The 19,451-nt window shown below is 42.7% G+C and overlaps 1 protein-coding gene across 12 annotated transcripts in view; it reads left to right on the forward strand.

Moving 5' to 3' along the window:
* Window positions 1-371: 371 nt before the first annotated feature.
* The window catches only part of SFMBT1 (Scm like with four mbt domains 1), a 120,899-nt gene continuing 101,819 nt past the window's right edge, over window positions 372-19,451 (forward strand). For 2 of the 12 annotated variants that reach the window (XR_009492263.1, XM_059879605.1), the window contains exon 1: window positions 828-1,128. Coding sequence is in view for 2 of the 12 variants with exons in the window: in XM_059879605.1 (XP_059735588.1) it covers window positions 843-1,128 (286 nt within the window). In the remaining 10 variants the exon portion in view is untranslated. The other 10 variants (XM_024982608.2, XM_010817698.4, XM_059879607.1 and 7 more) reach the window with 10 other exon arrangements.

The following is a 19,451-nucleotide window of genomic DNA, read 5'->3' on the forward strand; positions in this document are numbered from 1 at the left end:
CCTCGGGTTTCGGGGCCGGCTTGTAGCCACCTTCGAACTTCTGTCCCAGCCCGGGGCCCCCTGCTCTCCCGCCGGAATTCGGCAGCCGTCTTGTGCCCCCTCGCTGGGGCCCCCGAGCGACAGGAAAACTAGGATTTACAGGGTGCCTCCTGCGGAAGCCCGGAGACACCCGGTGCGCCGGGGGCCCAGGGTCTGACTTCGCAGACAGGGGGCACTTGGGTGCTTTCCAGATCTCACGGGAAGGTCCCCGACGTGGGCCTGGCGGACGGACGCAGCCCTCTCCCGCGGCGACACGCGCCGATCTAGCATCCAGTTGTCGCTCTGTCCGTTCCTCCGCTAATGCCATCTTGCCGGAGACGGTCACATGCAGACGACAGCATCGCGCTTCACCTCGGACGCCAAAAACGATACCAGGACGCCACCAAGTTCGCTGGACTCCGTCCTCAACCCGAGGTGAGGCGCAGGGGCTCTTCCCTCGTGGGTCGGAGCAGGGACTCGGTTGGCGCTGGGTCCCTGGGGCGCGCCTTCCCGTCGGGGCCAGTCCGCGCCAGCCTGCAACGCCGTCGGAGATGGGGACGCAGCCGTTAGCTCTGCGCCACGGCCTCGAGGTGTCAGCTGTAAGTTGTGGGCTGGGGGCATGAGGGGCCGGGGCGGCTGCCGCCGCGGGTGCCCCAGGACCCCCGTCTGCTGCCGCCTCGTCTCCCGTACTGACCCAGCTGGGCCGGAAGACGATCGAGCTAGCCCGGAGAGGCCCGGCAGGGGGGCGCCACGCGCGCCGCGCGAGGGGCGCGGGCTGCCGGGAGGAGCGCGGAATGGGGGGGGGGGGGGGGGGGCGCGGGCGCATGCGCCCTGCGCCCGTGCCATATTGGAATGAGTCGGAGCGCGGAGCGCCGCCGCCGCCGCCGCCGCCTCCGCCGGAGCGCGGGTGGAGGGGGGCGGGGAGAGCTGCCGGCCGCCCCGCTCCGCGGAGCCCAGCAGGAAGGAGGGCGCGAGCGGGCAAGCGCGGGCGGCGCGAGCGGAAAAAGCTTCCGCGCGGGGGGACGAAAAGAAGGAAAGAAAGAAAGAAAACGAGCGCGAGAAGGGAAAAGCAAGCGATTGAGCGAGGGCGCGCGCGAAAACTCCCGGCAGGTAAAAAAGCGGGGCCGCCGGCTGGGCCTTCCCGCGCGGCGGCCTGAAGGGGCGGCGGCAGCGCCGGGGCGGTGGACCGCGCGGCGGCCCCCTCGAGGCGGCCGCGCAACTTTGCCAACGAAAATCCACCGGGAGCCGGAGGGCGGCGGGCGCGCGGGCTGAGGCGCCAACGGGCGGCGGCGGCACGTTGGGGGCGGGGGCGGGGCGCCGGGGTGGGGGGGGGGAGCGCGGCGGCCGCGCGCGGCCTGGCGCGGCCCCGCGCGGCTGCCGGCCGGGCGGTAGGAGCGCGCCTGGGCGCCTCGCTGAGGCGGCGGCGGCCGGCAGTCCCGGGCGGACTCGCGCGGCGCGCGGCAACCCCAGGGCGTGAAAGGAAAGTGGCCGGGCGGCGGTACCGCGGGCGCCCAAGTTCCCCGGCGCGCTGGGCCCCTGGCGCGCCCCTCCCCGCGCGTCCCGCGCTCCCGCCCGCCGAGCCCCCGCGGACCCGCCCCCCGGGCTCGCTCCGGGCCCGGGGCGCGAACCCGCAGCAGGACCCGGGGACGCGCCGCCCGCGCGGCGATCTGAACTTCCCTGGGCCGAAGCGGCCGCGGCGCGATGGCTGAGCGTCTAGCGGCCGCCGCAACCGGTTGCTTCGGGCCAGCGTATCGGAGTGTGCCGGGCCTCCCCAGCGCCGATCGAGCGGGCCGTGGGCTCGCCGGGAACGCGCTGCCCGACCCCAGGCGGACCTGCCGCTCCAGAGGTCCGTGACCGTTTCGATTTCTGTTCTTAAAGTCTCGTTTTGGACCCTGAAAAGGAGACTGGAGAGGCGAGCCGAGTGTCCTGAGAAGGCAGGCCTGCTTTGTGGGGAGCAGAAACGCCTTGTGAGAACGGAGATACATTCCCGCGGAAAGGATGTATGTTAAGTTTTTCACAAAATGTCAGCTGCTCACTGGGGTCTAAAACTGAGCCGTAAAGGACAGGTCACCTGCACGTCTTGTTATACACCGGCAGTGGGGTAGGACACCCTTGCCAAGGACAGGCTTTTTATTTAGTGGGGGATATTCCCAGCGGGTCTCTCAAAGCCATGCGGGTGGACTGCCCCGAGCGAGGTTTCGTGAGCCCTACTTAGTCCTGAGAACCAAGAAACCATCAAAAAGATTGGAAAGGTAATAAGATGGATTTTATCAAACCCTGCAATGCCTTCTTCTCTGGAACCACATTTTTAAGATGTCACACTTGATTGCATCGCAAGTAAAATGCCTGAAAACGTACTTGTTCGTTTGTCGACTGTCTTGAGATGAGGAAGGAAGATGAGTGTACTCTTGAGTACACTTTGGGGCCTGTTGGCCTGGTATTTTAAGGTATGTAGAATCTTTCTAGGCCACAGGTAGATTCGGAGTTGAGATTTGTTTACAATGTCAGAAAAGTAACGGCTTGGTGGAAACGGGAGTGGCCCCAGATCAGGAAACAATTTTGTTACTACTCTTGTCATTGACTACTGCCTTATCTTGGGTAAGTTTCTTTACAGATTTGTTTTTGTTTCTTTGCAAAATTAGTGGATGAATAGATGATCATTGTGCGTCCTTTCAGTTCTGAAATTTGGTGACTTTCTAAAGAGAAAGATTAAAAAAATTTAGGTTTGTACTTTGAAAGGTTCTACAAAGAAGTGCTCACTCACAACCTGCATCTCTATTAAAATACATTCAGAAAAAAATACCTTGAGAGTTGTATCTTGGATGATTTTATATAACATTGTCTGGAAAGATAGTTACAAATGCATTTTAATATGTTTTAAAATTATATATTCATTTATTTATTGAAGCCTAATTTATAATAAGATCTCAATTTATGTACTAGAGTTCAGTGACTTTTTCATATGTATATGCACTGGTAGCTACACTCAGATCAAGATATAGAGCGTTTTTAGCTTCCCAAAGGGCTCTTTCTACATTTCTCCTTTTCAGTTAACACTTTCCCTCCCCCAGGGTGACACTGTACTGACTTCTATCACCACTGGTGAGTTTTGCTTTACAGCACAACCCTTTTTGGGGTGAATGGGGGTAATATTAGTAAACTGAAAAACAACACATCTGTTAACTGGAGTTAGGGTCATGGTCATTTTCTCCATGATCCTCATGCTTTTTATAACAATTTTTACATTTTTATACTATTTAAAATGACTAAAATTTCTGACCTGGGAGACCTCTTAGTCAGAAGGTCACCTTTTAGTTGAGGCAGTACTGTGCACGTTGGGATCTGTGGTTCCGGGAGTCCTTGTGAACATGGGCCCTGTATCAATCTGCTACTTCCCGTTTTTGGAATGCAGATATATTTGCAGACAGTAGGTTTAAAGGATGAATCATGAACTTTTCCCACAAGTCAGGTTTAAGTGTCAGTAGATGAATCAGTTCCTTAAAGCCTAGAATTTGCTGAGAAAATTAAATGAAAATTGATTTTTTAAAAGTTCATTGAATTAAAGAATGTGGGCATAAAGCTTTAACAACCTTTTAAATGACAGCAGTTAACTTGATTTATATATGCAAGATATTCCCCTGGTTTGTCAGATCATTAAAACTCTAGCAGTGAAAGCAAAAACAAAAGATAACTAAAAATTATGTCAGGTGGTTTTTAATTTTTGTTTGGTTTTTGCTTTTTGTGTTAGACCTAGGAAGTTGGGCCTTTTATGTTTCCCACTAAAGCAAGAACTTCAGCAATTTACTTATCTTTCCCAAATGCCTTTTAGTATATTCTTGTACCCTTTCTTATTTCTGTTGCTAAAGGAGAGGAGGTAGAGGTTGTAACTGAATTCTTGTTAGTTCTCAGGAAGGTCTGTGTTTTTTACTGCAAGGCTGTAGCAAGTTGAGAACTAAGTCCTGTGGTAGGGATGCATAGGGCATAGTCCACGAAGTTCAAAGGTTTTATTTTGTGAGATGATTCTGCTGAATAATTCTGTTTTTCTGTGACTGAGTCAGACAGTTGGCCAAAAACTAAGCTGAATTTGCTACCCTAAGATTCATAGCATCATTAGCAAAGAAAGTAATTTATCACTTAGTTATTATTGATCCACCCTTTTTTCTCCTTTCTTCCTTCCTCCCTCCCTTTTTTTGGTGGCTCTTTTTAGATTTCCTGGCTTTTGCACTATCAGATATTTAACTTAAAATTTGTTAAATTTTTGAGCGATGTAACTAAAGAGGTACAAAATGAGAAAACATTAAAGTGAATTCCGTCTTTGCTATTTATTGTTCTGTAAACTCTGATTTTTCTCTTTAAAAGTGCTTTTCTTGCCTATAATCTTGCTGCTTCTCTAGGGTACTTTTGCTTTCACAGTGGTAACTAGACTGGTCTTTACTATAGAATGATGATGTAGAAGCTGCTGTCTTTTGACTCTCTGAAGTCTGTAGAAAAGCTGAATTGTCCAAACTTCATTGGCCTTTTTATTATGACTTCATGTCAGTGAAGTGAAGTTGCTCAGTCGTGTCTGACTCTCTGCGACCCCCATGGACTGTAACCTACCAGGCTCCGTGGTCCATGGGATTTTCCAGGCAAGAATACTGGAGTGGGCTGCCGTTTCCTTCTCCAGGGGATCTTCCCAACCCAGGGATCGAACCCAGGTCTCCTGCATTGCAGACAGACGCTTTACCGTCTGAGCCACTAGGGAAGCCCGACTTGCTGTCATGTTCACATTAAATAAAGGAATACATCCAGAAAGCAGAAGACGTAAGGCAGACACTGTAAATTCTAAATATTTTTTATTAAAGCTTTTCTCTCTTATAAATTCTTAAAACTTTTCTTTCTGGAATTATTTGACTGTTACCCAATGCTTCAGAATAATTTAAGTGAGAATGAAAAGACATGTAATCAGTAAATGGTATAACTTTCTTATGGGAGAGTACTTTTATTTCTGTAAATAGACTTTATTTTCTAACTAGAATGTTTTGTAATTGAAAAAAATATTTCTTTTTGTACATAGTTGTTAAATGGGTGAAGCTCTCTGGGGATTTTGGTTACCTGGAAGATTTTGAACCATTAGACTTCAGGGAGTGGGATTTTGGTATGACTCTATACTTCTTCAAATGGAATTGGCAAATAATTAAACATTGGAAAATATTTAAAATAGAAAGGATGTGGTCAGGTTGTTACAAGTTCATTTTTAAGCTTTACAGAGGTGGGAGAGAGGATAAGAAGGCAGGTTATTAAAAGAAAAATTATGACTTTCCTGTAGAGGTTTTAACACATTTGATTGTAAACCTTTGCCTGTTGCTCAAAGGTACCTAAAGATTTGTAATTATTTTCTAGTCTCTTTTACTTAAGAGGATGTTTATAAATTTATTCAGCTCTCTGTATTTTTAAAATATTTTATATACATATATATCTTCATTTTTACTTATTTGGCTGCACTGAGTCTTAGTTTGGGCATGTGTACTCATAATTGTGGCATGTGGGATCTAGTTCTTTGACCAGAGATGGAACCCGGACCTCCTGCATTGGGAGTGGAGTCTTAGCCAAAGACTGCCAGGGAAGACTGCCTCTCTTTGTCTTTAGATCATTGCTCAGGGACATCATTAAAAAAATGTTGTCTATATATTATCCTAAAGGTATTAGGTCCCTGCTGACTTCATGGTTTGATGGTTGAGTAACTTCAGAGCCAAGCACTGTGGATAAATACTGCATGGTGGCATTTCTAACATGGTGTATGTCCTGCATGCAGGTTCCTTTCTGACTTTTTTACGTAATCTGGAGAAAGGTTAATTACTAGACTGATTTGGGGTGGATCGGGCAGTTGACAGTTACCTGCTTGGTCTGGGAAAGTTAGTTCTGGGATGAGATGACATTTGGAGAGGGTCTTAGATGAGAGATGGAGGGTGGTTTGTCAGCAGTTACAAGTACAGGATGATTGTTTCTGGAATGACAACATGAGAGGACTGAGAAATTTAGTAATCATTAAAATACCTGAAGAATTTTTCCTGCTGAAAAATTAAGTTTAACGTGTTAACCAGCAAGTACTTCGATTTGAATTCCAAATTACTATATTTTTCCAGAATAGTTTTTATTTGATGTGGCTGCTATGTAATATTTGCTCAGTGGTAAGGCCACCTGTGAGTTATCACTAATTTTCCATGTTAATTTCATGTTCATTCGGTATCCAGACTAGTGCTTTCTTGTCTCAGTTTTTGCTAGTGTTCTTTCTTGTTTGAAAAAACAAGAATTTTCTTGTTCTTGAAAAAAATGTTTTTTCATGTTTCTTGAAAAAACATGCATTTTCCGTGTTAAACATAGTGTATGTTACTTTGGAATCATAATTTTAAGCCACTTTGGCTTATTTTTACTCATATCATTATAAAATAACCTTGGGGTGATCAATGATTACACAGATGCACTGACTATATCATTTCTAGAACACAGTAATTAATAAGGAAGCAAACTTACATTAATTTAAAAATATTTAATTTTGTAAGTTGTGATAAAATATACACAACATAAAATTTGCCATTTTAATGGGTACAATTAAGTGGCATTAAAAACATTCACAGTGTTGTGCGGTGATCACCACTGTCCATTTTGGCAACTTTTTCATCTTCCCAAACTGAAAGTCTGTATTATTGACAATAATTCCCCATTCCTGCCTCCCTGCAGCCCCTGGTGACCAGCGTTCTGCTTCTGCCTCTGTGAATTTGACCGTCTGGCTATCTCATATAGGTGGAATTTTACAGTATCTGTCTTCTTGTGAGTGGTTTATTTCATTGTAGCGTAGTGTCCTCAAGGGTCATCTGTGTTGTAATACATGTATCAGAATTTCCTTTTGACAAAATACATTTCCACAGCAGGTAAAATAGGTCCTGGAACCCTGTATATGAGGGCTTGTTACCTCCTTTGGAGGAACTTGGTAGGTGCCAGCAGAACTGTGAGAACCAGGTACCTTTTCCTTAGATATAGTTCTGACATACATGGTTATTGGAAGGAGAGGGATGGAAGCAGAATATGATGACAGGGAAAGTGTAAAGCAAAGGTTGCTACAGTCTTGGATTTCATTTGGATGAGGACAGAGCTTTGTGGGTCTTCGTATACCCCCTTACTGTGTAGTCACTGATGTTCACAGTGTTGGTCTGAGTCAAGTGTTTGGTCCAGAACAGTTAACCAAAAGAGTTTATGCATTCTAAAGTTGTAAATAAGCCTTTGAGTATCTGAGAGGCATGATTATTCTGTGACTCATTCCCTAGCTGTTCTGGTTAGTTGAGGTTTTAACTGTATTTCAGTCTCATTTCTGTATTAATGGAAAACTAATTGAGTATTTAAAAGAGGCTTAATAGTTTACATAATAATGATACCACATAATTAATGCTCTATATTTTATGTTTTAGCTTTATTGTATTACTGTACCTCTGGATTTGAGAAATACAGATGTCCAGTCATAGAAAGCAAGTTGGGCACAGAGTATGAGTTGAGCAGTTAGCCCTTTCAGAATAGCTAAACAACTGAGCAACTAAACAACAGCCAACATATGTAAGTGTTTTTTAACACACATGTACACCTGTGGCTGATTTATATCAATGTATGGCAAAAACCACCACAATATCATAGAGTAATTAGCCTCCAATTAAAATAAATTAAAAAATTATTGTTTTCTTTACTGTTATTACAATTTTTAATTGATGTGTAGTTGATTTGTTGTGTTAGTTTCACGTGTACAGCAAAGTGATTCAGCTGTATGTGTGTATGTGTATATTCCTTTGCAGATTCTTTTCCATCATAGGTTATTATAAGATACTGAATATAGTTCCTGGGGCTATATACGTCTTTACTGTTATTTTTGATTCCTGTATTAGTAAACATGGGGTGACTTTCCTGAATACTGTTTGTTCCAGGGTGGTGGGGGGACACTTTAGAGCATCTTTTCATCACCCCTCCTCCCCAACTTGCTTCTTGACAAGGAGTGCTTTTGACTATCTTTGTGACAGTGAATGTTATGAAGCCTGATTTTTTTTTTTTTTTTTTTTGGTGCTTTAAATAACTGCTCAGTTCTTAAGAAAATCAGAGTGATTAGTTGTTTTCTAGAGTTACACTGTTAGACATAATTTTCTTTAAAAAAACAATAGGTAGCTGTTTTTTCCAGGAATGTAGTTTCCTTTTGATTACTTTTTGTTTTTATTATTGAGCAAAATGGGCAGGAGTAGGTGATCTAGTAGCTAAACCTAGAAATATGAAAAACTTTGGGTATTTTGTTGTTATCATTTATGGGCTTTCCTGATAGCTCAGTGAAGCCTGCCAGTACAGGAGGCATGGGTTTGATCCCTGGGTATGAAGATTCCCTGGAGAGGAAAATGGCAACCCCACTCCAGTATTCTTGCCTGGGAAATCCCATGCATAGAGGAAACTGGTGGGCTACGGTCCACGCGGTTGCAAAAGAGTTAGCCACAATTTAGCAACGAAGACAACAACAACATGGTCGTTTATGATCGGGGAATTGTGACCCCATGGACTACAGACCCTAGGCTTCCCTGTCCTTCACTATCTCCTGAAGTTAGCTCAGACTCATGTCCATTGAGTCAATGATGCCATCCAACCATCTCATCTTCTTTCACTCCCTTCTTCTCCTGCCCTCAACCTTTCCCAGCATCAGGGTCTTTTCCAATGAGTCGGCTCTTGGCATCAGGTAACCAAAGTATTGGAGCTTCAGCATCAGTCCTTCCAATGAATATTCAGGGTTGATTTCTTTTAGGATTGACTGGTTTGTTCTCCTTGCTGTCCCAGGGATTGAATCCAGGTCTTGTGCATTATAGGCAGGTTCTTTACTGTCTGACCCACCAGGGAAGGGCTTCTTTATTTTTGGCTGTGCTGGTCTTTGTTGGTGTGTAGGCTTTTCTCTAGTTGCAGTGTGCAGGCTCTAGGGTATTGGGCTTTAGTAGTTGCGGCACGTAGGCTCAGTTGCTCTGCAGCACGTGGGATCTTCCCTGATCAGGGATTGAACCCGAGTCTCCTGCATTGGCAGGTGAACCCTTTACCACTGAGCCACCAGGGAAGCCCGAGCATTTCTTAATGTAGGGCTGATGTTCATTACTTTCATTTTGTTTCCATTTTGAAGTTGATTTTAATCCTCAGTCATGGTTCATATTTGCATTTGAAATGTACGAAAGTTTTTATTATTAATACAAGTAATACCACATGCAGACTGGCAAACAGAATCTGCTGTTTGGCGTTACCTGAATCTGGTTTTCCTTAAGGGTTCCTGGGTGAACTGAGAGAAACTTTAAATGACTCTGCTGCCAGTAGTAGCTGTGACAGGGGATGCAGAGAGCTGGAGGGGCTCTTCTGGCCTTGCCTTGTAGGGTGGCTCTCCCTTCTTGCAGTGAATGCTTGAGGGCTCCAGGACTTTTGCAGCCCTGTCCAGGGCTTTGAGGCACAACAGGATTCTGAAAACAGTCTCCTCCCCGCCCACCCCTTGACCTTTACCCTGATTTTGGCTTCCTATTAACTTTGAGAGGAGCTCTTTTGAAAGCAGCTATACTACTGAAATCTCAGGTTCTGTGGTAGTATTCTTTTTCCACAAGCTCTTTGAGAGGCTTCCCTACTCTCCCTGTCTCATCTTTGACCTTACTTTGACCTCCTTTTCCTCTCAAAGAGTTTCAGCCCCTTTGGGCCTGGACCCATTGTCCAATCTTTTGTTTGCTTCCTGGCCAGTACCCTCTACCCTGGTTCCTTTGCCCTTCTGCAGCTTCTGCTCTCTGGAGCACCACCCCATCAGTCCAGCCTGTGCCCCGTTTGCTGTGGACACACCGCCTGGAATTCAGGGTCTCCTCTTGAAGGGGCCCTATTTGTGGCTGGTTCCACACAGTATTAACCTGAGGCAGACCTTTTTCTTTTTGCCTTCTGTGACCTTTGCAGCTCCTCTGTTGTTCCTCTGTTTGCACCTCCCTTGGGGGATCCCCCCACCTTTCCACTTCATCTAGCCTGTGTGCCCCCCTAAACCTTTCTACTGAGCTTCAGGTCCATATATCCTGTCTCTCTGGGCCTGTCCAGTTTGGAGTTCCGCTGGCCCTTTAATCTATAGGTCCCAAACAATTCCTTAGTCTGCCTTAAAGCTACTCCTCTAGCCGACTCATCTGCCTAGGTCTCTTTTTTTTTACCTTCCTTCTTGGTGATGGTGTCCAATTTTTCTCCTGACAGCTTTTTTTCTCCCCACAGCTCTCCTGTGGAACTGAGCCTTCTTATTGAAAATTACCAACCTTTGACTTAAGAATGTGCTGTTCTGACTTCTTGGTTTTCAGACATTTTTATAAGCTATGGGGCCCTTTGTTAAGTGAAATCTTTCCAGGAGGCCCAGTATGTAAAATAAGAAAAGACTGGAGTTCTGGTGGAAGGGGAATGAAAGGCCAGCATCCTGTCCTGCCACTTAGGCCTCCCCATGCTGCCCTCCTCCTCCTCCGAGGCAGAGCTGGTGTCTGGTTCTCGGCCTCTCTAAGTGGAACTCCCTGCAGTTAGTTGCTCAGGACTGCCTGAGGGTACTCTGCTTGTCCAAAAACCGCTTTATCTGTGCTGCACCCCGCCTCTTTCTCATTGGTTTTATTTTGTGACTGGTAAGTATAAAATTAATGCTGTGATGAAACTTGCCAAGGAAAAGCAGTGCCACTTTGGAAAGTGAAACTAGGTGGTAAAAAGAGCCAGCTCCTTTAAATGCTGAAAACCTCAGAAATGCCCAGGGGTTCCTTTCAACTTCTACAGAAGTGTTTATTGACTCTTACCTTTCTCTAAAGCTGCTCTTCTACAACATGAACATGCAAGTAAACTTAGTTTAGTTTTACTGTTTTTGTTTTGTTCATTTGCCAGTATAGCAGGTTTGTTCAACATATATAACCAAAATGTTAACCATTTGCAGTTAAAAATGTGTTCTGTTGCCTCCAAATGGTTGTCCATCCCCTTTACCCCACCCTTCTCTGATCCATCTGATACACTGTGGACAGATAGCTCTTTCTAAACAAACTTGATTTTATCACATAAATTTATCCCGCTGCCAGCAGGGTAAAGTCCAGGCTCCTCAGGAATGTGCACAGAATCCTTGAGCTTGTCTGGTCACCTGCCCAGCCCAGCCCCCTCTCACACGTGCCCTCTCTCCAGCATTGGCCAGACCCTGGTCCTCCCCACATCCTCTTCTCCGCATGTCCAGTGTGTCCTCCACTAACATACGGCTCCTCAAATGTCAGTCTGGCATATACCAATCTGATACTTCTGGCCCTATTTGACTACTGTAATTATTCTTTTAATATTTTAAAAATTTACTTCAAATTTGGACTTTTTAACTGAAATTTTATAAAGCATTATTACATTTTAGAAATAAAAATAATGAAATACAAGTAATAATAAATTAATCATTTTATTAAAATACATTCCTTCAGTAAGTTTCTCTTGTCTCTTCTCTTTTTGGCTGCACCACGCAGCTTATGGGGGCTCAGTTCCCCGACCAGGGATTGACTCTGGATCCTGGCAGTGAAAACCCAAAACCATAATTACTAGGCTACCAGGGTTCTCCGAAAGTTCCCAACTAAACCTTTTATACTTAAAACTTTTAAAAACTGTGTACTTCTTAATAGATGATATTAAGGAATTTTTTTTTTTTTTTAGGTATGATAATGACATTGTGACTATATATGAGAATGTCCTTTTTCTTGGGAGAATCAAACTGAAGAGTTAAAGGTGAGGTATCATGATGTTTCAGCACTTTTAAATGGCTCATAAAATATGTATATGTGTAATACGTGCACATATATATGGAAATATATATGCAAATACATATGCACATATATATGGAAAAATACAGCAAATCAGGAAAATTTTAATAACTTTTGAATCTAAGTGGAGAGAATTTGGAATTTTTTCAAAATCTCTGTGTTTGAAAATTTCGATAAAAGCTTGTCTTGGTTTAAGTATAAAAATGGCTTCAAAAGCTGCAAAAAAAGATTAACCCCAGTACACAGTGGGTAACACACATGCATACACACACACACACATACATACATACATACATACATACATATACACGGAGAGCACAGACCCATTTGTTGAAGTGACATTTAGACTACTGTGTTTTCAATGTTGTGGGAAAACCAAATGCTAGTGAAGGGTTTTCTAAATAACTTTTAAAATTGAGGTATAATTGATATATACAGCATTACATTAGTTTTAAGTATACAACTGATCATTTGATATTTGTATATATTGTAAAATGATCACAGTATGTCTAGTTAACATCTGTCACCATATCTAGTTACAAAATTTTTTTCTTATGACTTTTAGATACACTCTGATGACTTTTAGATACTTTCAAATGTGCAATATAATATTAACTATAGTCATTGTGCTATACATTACATCTCCATGACTTACAACTAGAAGTTTGTACCTTTGAAGTTCCTAACAAATCGTGTGTAAGCAATACCTGTGAAGTAGCAGTTGCATATTTTCTATGTTAACTCTTTTTTTCCCCATTCCACCTTAATGATGCTATATAAATTCTTTAAAAGAAAGTCTTCAGCAGCCCCTAAATTTTCTCACGTTCCAGCAGGGGTTTTGTTGTGTCTAGGGGACGACACTAAGGAGATTTCTTGTTTGTCCTGTAAGACTCAAGTTTCCTGTGGAGTTTTCCTTCCTGGACGCCTCCAAGCCAGGTTAACTACCCTTTGCCCTGGGCATTCAGCCTTCTGCATATTCTCCTCTTGTGAATGTTATAAATGTAATTACTTGTTCAGTGTCTGTACCAGATTGAGAGCTGACTGTGAGAGACCTTGTTATTCCTCATTGGTACCCTGGATACAACATAGCAGAGTAGACAGTAGATACATTATAGCTGAGGAAAGGCATGGAGGCAAAACTGCAGCAGCACCATTTGTAGCTTTGTTTCTACTCCAAAATGTATTATATTCTAAACAAAAGCTATGATGTTTAATCAGATCTGATGTAGTGACTCCTTGGTTTAAAGCCTGCCATTGGCTTTCTATAGCAATTACAGTAAAATCCAAACTTCTCTTGTGGTCTGTAATACCCTTTGCAATTTGTTCCTTGCCCACCTCTGCCACTTTTCTGCCTGCTTTTCCGCAATCCGCTGTGCATCTTTTCTGTCCCTCCAAGTACAGCAAAGTTTGTTACATTTAGTTCCTTTTCATCAGAGGGGTTAGCTCAGTCATGAACCCTTCCCTCAACATCCTTACCTCCACTCCCCTGGCTTTCCTGTCTCTTTACTGCTTGCTTTTCTTCATGGTGCTTATCACTTAATGAAATTATCTTACTTTCAGTTCACTTTAATACTTAAAAAATTTAATTTATCATTGACTGCTTTAAAGTCACAAGGTAGAGAACATTAAAACCTACTCCAGGACTGTTTCTCCTTGTTGTTCCTTGTGGGAAAACCAAACAGGGCACTAATGCACTGTTCTTGTGTTTACTGTTGTCAACTCCGTGAAGATAGGAACCAGTTCCTTTAATCAGCATGGCATCCCTGTACTAAGAATGGTGCATAGCAAATATGTGTATGTTGAGTGGAGGTGTGAATAAACAACCAGCTTGTAAATGATCTAAGAAAAAAAGTTTTTTTTTAAACTCCAGAGATTTGGGGGCAGTGTTATAGTTTAATTCTGCCTGTTCTGAATTTTTTTATAAGAAGTCAATACTTTGTCATATTTTGCTGCCTGGAGTGCCTGTTTATTTTTCTAGGTAAGCGTAATTCCTTTTTTCTTCAACTTCTTTTTTTTTTTTTTTTTAAATCACATTAACTTATAACTTCACTTTTTTGAGGATAACTGCTCATCTTTAGATCTTCAACAAACGCATTCCTTTTCTTAAAAAATAATTTTATTTATTTTTGACTGTGCTGGGTCTTCATTGCTGCTTGGGACTTTTCTTTAGTTGTGATGAGCAGGGGGCTACTCTCTAGTTGTCGTACTTGGACTTCTCATTCCGGTGGCTTCTCTTTTTGCAGAGATCAGGTTCTATGGTGTGCCTGTGTGTATGCTCAGTCGCTTCAGTTGTGTCTGGCTCTTTGCAACCCTATGGATTGTGGCCTGCCAGGCTCCTCTGTCCGTGGGATTCTCCTGCAAGAATTCTGGAGTGGGTTCCCATTCCCTTCTCCAGGAGATCTTCCCTGACCCAGGGATCAAAGCTGCATCTCCTATGTCTCCTGCATTGGCAGGTGGGTTGTCAACCACTTAGCCACCAGGGAAGCCCTTACAAATGCATTTCTATTAGTAAACATCAAATTGAAGGGCATTAGCTCCAGTCATTTGCTCTTCTTTTCATGAAAGTAGTTCCAAAGAGGCAGTTACCAGTCTGGTTTTTTATGGGCATGGGACAGGGCAATTCTACTTTCTTTGCCCTCATGTTCCTCGTGAGAACCTGTTATTTGCAGGTGTATGAGGCCCAGGTTGATCTGCAGAATAAAATCCAGTGAATCCACTGTCCTCCCACCATTGTTAATTGAATCGACGTTCTTATTGTGGTGGGAGTGCAGATGAAGATGTATCTGGATGGGAATGGGGGTCCCTGAGAACAGGGGAGGCATCCACAGAAGGGAAATAGGGTTGACCAGACTTTGACTTTGCCTATAATCCCTCCCACCCCCTCCTCAGTCCTGTTTGGAAATGGAAAAGTTTTGGAAATTTTGAAGCTATGGAGGAAAAGAAGCCCTCTAGTTCTTAATTAAAAATTTTTTTAAACAAATTTTTAAATTAAAAGTTTCTTTGTTGTTGTTTAATATATTTTGTTTGATATATTTTGTCCTGCTTCCATGCACAAACGAAAATGAGTTAGTATTCTAGTTTTTTACTCAATTGATTTTTGGCGAGAGTTTAGAAAATTTGGACTCTCAGGTAATCCTGAAGTTAGAAACAAAAACATATTTTGTAAAACTGGTTACTCATATTATAATTAGTATGTGATACTAACATATAAAATGTAACAATCTTAGTTGCAGATTTATTAGTATATTTGAATCATTTAAACTTGGATTACTGTGGCACCAAACACGTAAGGGATTTTTCCATCTTGGTTTGAGGAGAACGTATACATTCTTTTAGCATGGTGGCAAACAGTTGAAAGTTACTATGGGTAAAATGGACCTTTTCCTATACCACTCTTCCACCAACACATTTTACTGAGCTCAAATTTTGTCACAAATAATTTAGAAATAGGTAAGAAAAATGAGATGGCTTTTAATAGGCATCACTTTTTCTTGCATTGCTCTATTTTTATCAAATCATAAACTTAAGTATCAATGCTTAATCTTTTTTTTTTTTTTTTGGCTATGCCGCATGGCTTGTGGGATCTTAGTTTCCCAACCAGGGATCAAACCTGCGTGCGCTCCATGCAGTGAAGCCCCGAGTGCTAACCACTGAACCACCAAGGAAGACCCCTGGTCCCTTCTGGAGGTCACTGTTATTCCTAGTTTTTTTTGTTTTCTGCCAGAAAAATTCTATTTGTATAAAGATACATATTTCCCCACCCACTTAAAAAATCAGTTGATAGTGCTCTTTTCATTTAAAATATCTTGGATATATCAAAGTACACAGCAGTGTGCCTTGTTCTTTTAGTGATTGCCTAGTAATGTGTTTATACAGATGCACCGTAATTTATTCAAACAGTTCTCTGTATACTTTTGGGTTATTTCCATTTTTTTATGCTATAAACAGCGTTGTGCACTAATGATAACTGAATTTGCTTGGATTAAGACAGCTTTCTAATACTGAAAGCATTTTTTCCCCCTGAGTTCGAGTATTTGTATAAATACTGTTCACCAGCACTGGGTGTGGTAGAGTAAGGGGAGCTGGAGGTGAAGTCCTTGCCACCCCTTCCCCTTTGGTGGCATAGAAGGGGTGGAGGGGACAGAATTTCCAGCCGAGTCTTGGGAGACCGATGTGTCTGAAGATGTCCACAGACTGTGAGGTCTTAATCATGCCTTTAAAGCCCAAGACCTGTGTGTGTGCTGCTTATTATCAAATGATATTTGTGTTTTAGTTTTGAGAAAATCACAGCAGCATGGATCGACTAACAAATTATTTTACTTTCTGGAAATTTTTTAAAAAACACCTTTTTAAATTTTCTTGACTGTGTTGGTCTTAGTTGCAGCTCTTGGGTTTAGCTGCCCCGCTTGGGAGATTTAGTTGCCTGACCAGAGACCAAACCCGTATCCCCTGCATTGCAAGGCAGATTCTTAACTGCTGGGTCACAAGGAAAGTTGCTGGAAATTTTTTTTGTATTCTTTTGTTCATTGGCAGTAGACAGCTAAACTTTTTTCTTTAATTTGCTTTTTATCTGAGCTACTTGATAAATTTTAAACAGAATGCTCTGGTTCCAGTACAGTAACTTCTGAAGAAACTGAATTTGGAATCTTGAGGCATTATGTAGCTGAATCTTAGAGTGGTTATTATATTTCAATCATCTGAGTTTTTAGTTTTCATCCCTTTGCTGAAGAACTTCAGAATATTCCCTTGGAGCATACATTCATACTACCGTGAGTATCTCCTCTGCGTATTGCCATTGCCTCTAAAGCATTGTCCTCAAAGGATGGGTAATAGGGTGATGGGAGGGAGGTCCAAGAAGGAGGGGACATATGTATACCTATGGCTGATTTATGTTGATATTTGGCAGAACACAGCAAAATTCTGTAAAACAAATATCCTTAAGTTAAAAAGTAAATAAAACAAACAGAAAAAAAGATGGGTAACAATTGACTGTAATATATCCTAACCCGAGGCTGTCAGTGCTTGCACAGAGGGTGTGCACACCCAGCCAGCGGTGGGTGGATGGGCGCTGCTGGTCCACAGGCTCGGCTGCCCTTCCCTGCAGGGACTTGAGCTGCTAAGTGCATTATTGGGCTTTCCAGAATCAAGTGTGTTTGCTTTGCTGTGGCATTCTTTCTGCCATTTATTTTGTGTTCTAGTGAGTAGTTTTGACTCATGAAGGCAGACAAAAGGATGCAACTTGTAGACTTGGGATTGTGGCAAAAAAACAGTATCACAGAGTGTGGCAGAAAGCAAGTTTTTGTGCATTTATAAGGTGCCTTCAGAAAGTGATCTGAGAAGTGTAGAAATTGGCAATTAGGATTAGTCAAGTTCTTTGTATTGTGACTAGCATTGTGAACAACAGGGAAGCCTGGCAAGTTGCACCACTTAATGTTTAAAGAACAGGTGTAAGAAAATGGTTCGAAGGCTTATTTTAACGTCAGAGGATTTGAAGAGGATTGTAGAGCAAGCAAATTGCCTGTGGATAATGCCCAGTAAATTCACACAGGAATTCTGCTTTTACGCCCTCTCAGGTGAAAAAGGCACTCGAGGTTGGCCCTTGTGCACACCAGGGCTGTCAGTGGTGCTGGCCTTGAGGCAGATGATGGGCACTGAATTTCCTTCCCTTATGAGAATGACATTACCCCTCCCTGGAGGCAGGAATGTTACTTCTGCAGTAGAAAGTTCTGGTGTTTTCCTTTCTAGTGAATTGGAGGTATCATGATCTATTGACATAGAAATTTATTCAGCAGACTGTATAAAGTGGTGGTGCCAGGAGTTTAGGGAATGCAAAGATAAGGGAATTCCCTGCCCTTGAGGAGTTTATAGTACCATAAGATGATGCCACACAAAATAGCTAGTGTTTAAAGCTGTCGGAAAGGTACAGAGTGCCTCCTGTGGAAAATACTTTGACAGGGGTGGGTGAAGGGGCTAACATTTTTGTAGGGTGTTATTTTGAGAAACAGATTTTGTGGAATAATATTTGTGGGAGTAAAGGTGAGGGAGTGAGTGATCTTTGAATACTTACTCATATATCGTTATTGTTAGTGTAAGACTTTCTCAGACTTAAAATATTTCTGTTTTTAATGGAGAAAAGGCCCAGTGTAAAATAAGAACCCTGAACTTTTCCTTTTCAAATCTCTTTCTAAACCTTAATCTTTTAGTGCTACTTCCTCCTAAAGTTGTTTAACTTTGGTGAGGGTCTCACCCACTCTCCTTCTTTGAGAACAGCAGAAGCAGCAAAGAACTAGCTCCAGTGATTTGTCATATCTTAAGCTGTGGGCAGGCTCATTGGGACCTGCCTGGAACTGCAGTGAGCAGCAGTCGGGATATGGGAAGGGAAGGGAAACTGTTAACTTGTGTCCATAAGCACGCAGCTTGGCAAAAATGACAGTATTTCCTCAGTGGGCCCCAAACTTTTTACTTTTTTATCTGTTGAGTTCCCCTAATTTGCTCTTTAATTGCTGAGGGAGGTTATTATGCTGAATTCTTCCATGTGAGTCACTTGCTGTTTTGAGTTATTAAAATTTTTATAACCCTGGCATGTTATACATTAGTTTTTCCTTGTATTGACTATTGCTGAATGTTAATTTGCAGTTATTATGTTTTCTTTGGCTAATTATATGCTCAGTTGGTAGGAGTTTCTATTGATGTGGATTTCAGCAAGATTCAGGGACCAGCCCCTGACTTTTTTTTTTTTTTTTGGTATTCTTTTTTGTTGTTGTTGACTTTTTAAGAATCAGATAAGAGTTAAAGATACGTTCAGAATCTGCTCACCATCCTTACTGTCATTTCTTTGGTCTTACCTGTCGTCTCGTCTCATTTGGATTATTACGGTAGCCTCCTAACTGATTCCCCTCCTTCTGCCCTTGCCTGCTCCAGGCTGCCCATGATATAGTGAGATTCTGTTAACAGGTAAATCAGATGATGTCACTCTGCTCAGAACTTCCTGCTTTCACTCAAATTTTCTTCCTATCGCATAAGGCTCCCATGGCCTAGCCCTCCCACTTTTTAGGACTTCCTCCCCATTATCTGCTGTCCAGCGAGCCCAGGGGACTCCTTCCTAAGGGCCTTTGCACGTGTTGCATGTGTTCTTGCCTGGAGTGCCTTCGTACAGATGTGTGCATAACTAGCTCTCTCACTTTTTCGGGATCTTTCCCCAAAAATAAGCTCAGTGACCCGTGTGATTGATTTCAGCCTTCCTGTTATTATGCCCGGTGAAATAAGTCCATCAGAGAAAGACAAATACTGTATGATACCTCTTATATGTAGAATCTAAAAAATAAAACAAACTAGTGAGTATAACAAAATAGAAATAGACTTACAGATATAGAAACTGTTATGGAGTAGGGCAAGATAGAGGTAGGTACAAATTAAGAGGTACAAACTATTATGCAGAAAATAAGTAAGCAATGAGGGTATATTGCCCAGCACAGGGAATATAGCCAATATTATACTAACTATAAACTAGCAATAATATATACTAACTATATATTATTTTAACTATACTTTTAAAAATTGTGAATCACTGTGAATTACCTGACATTGTAAATCAAGTATACCTCAGTGAAAAAAAGAAAATTTCAC

Source organism: Bos taurus, chromosome 22, assembly GCF_002263795.3.
Source record: "Bos taurus isolate L1 Dominette 01449 registration number 42190680 breed Hereford chromosome 22, ARS-UCD2.0, whole genome shotgun sequence".
Classification (NCBI taxonomy): Eukaryota; Metazoa; Chordata; class Mammalia; order Artiodactyla; family Bovidae; genus Bos; species Bos taurus.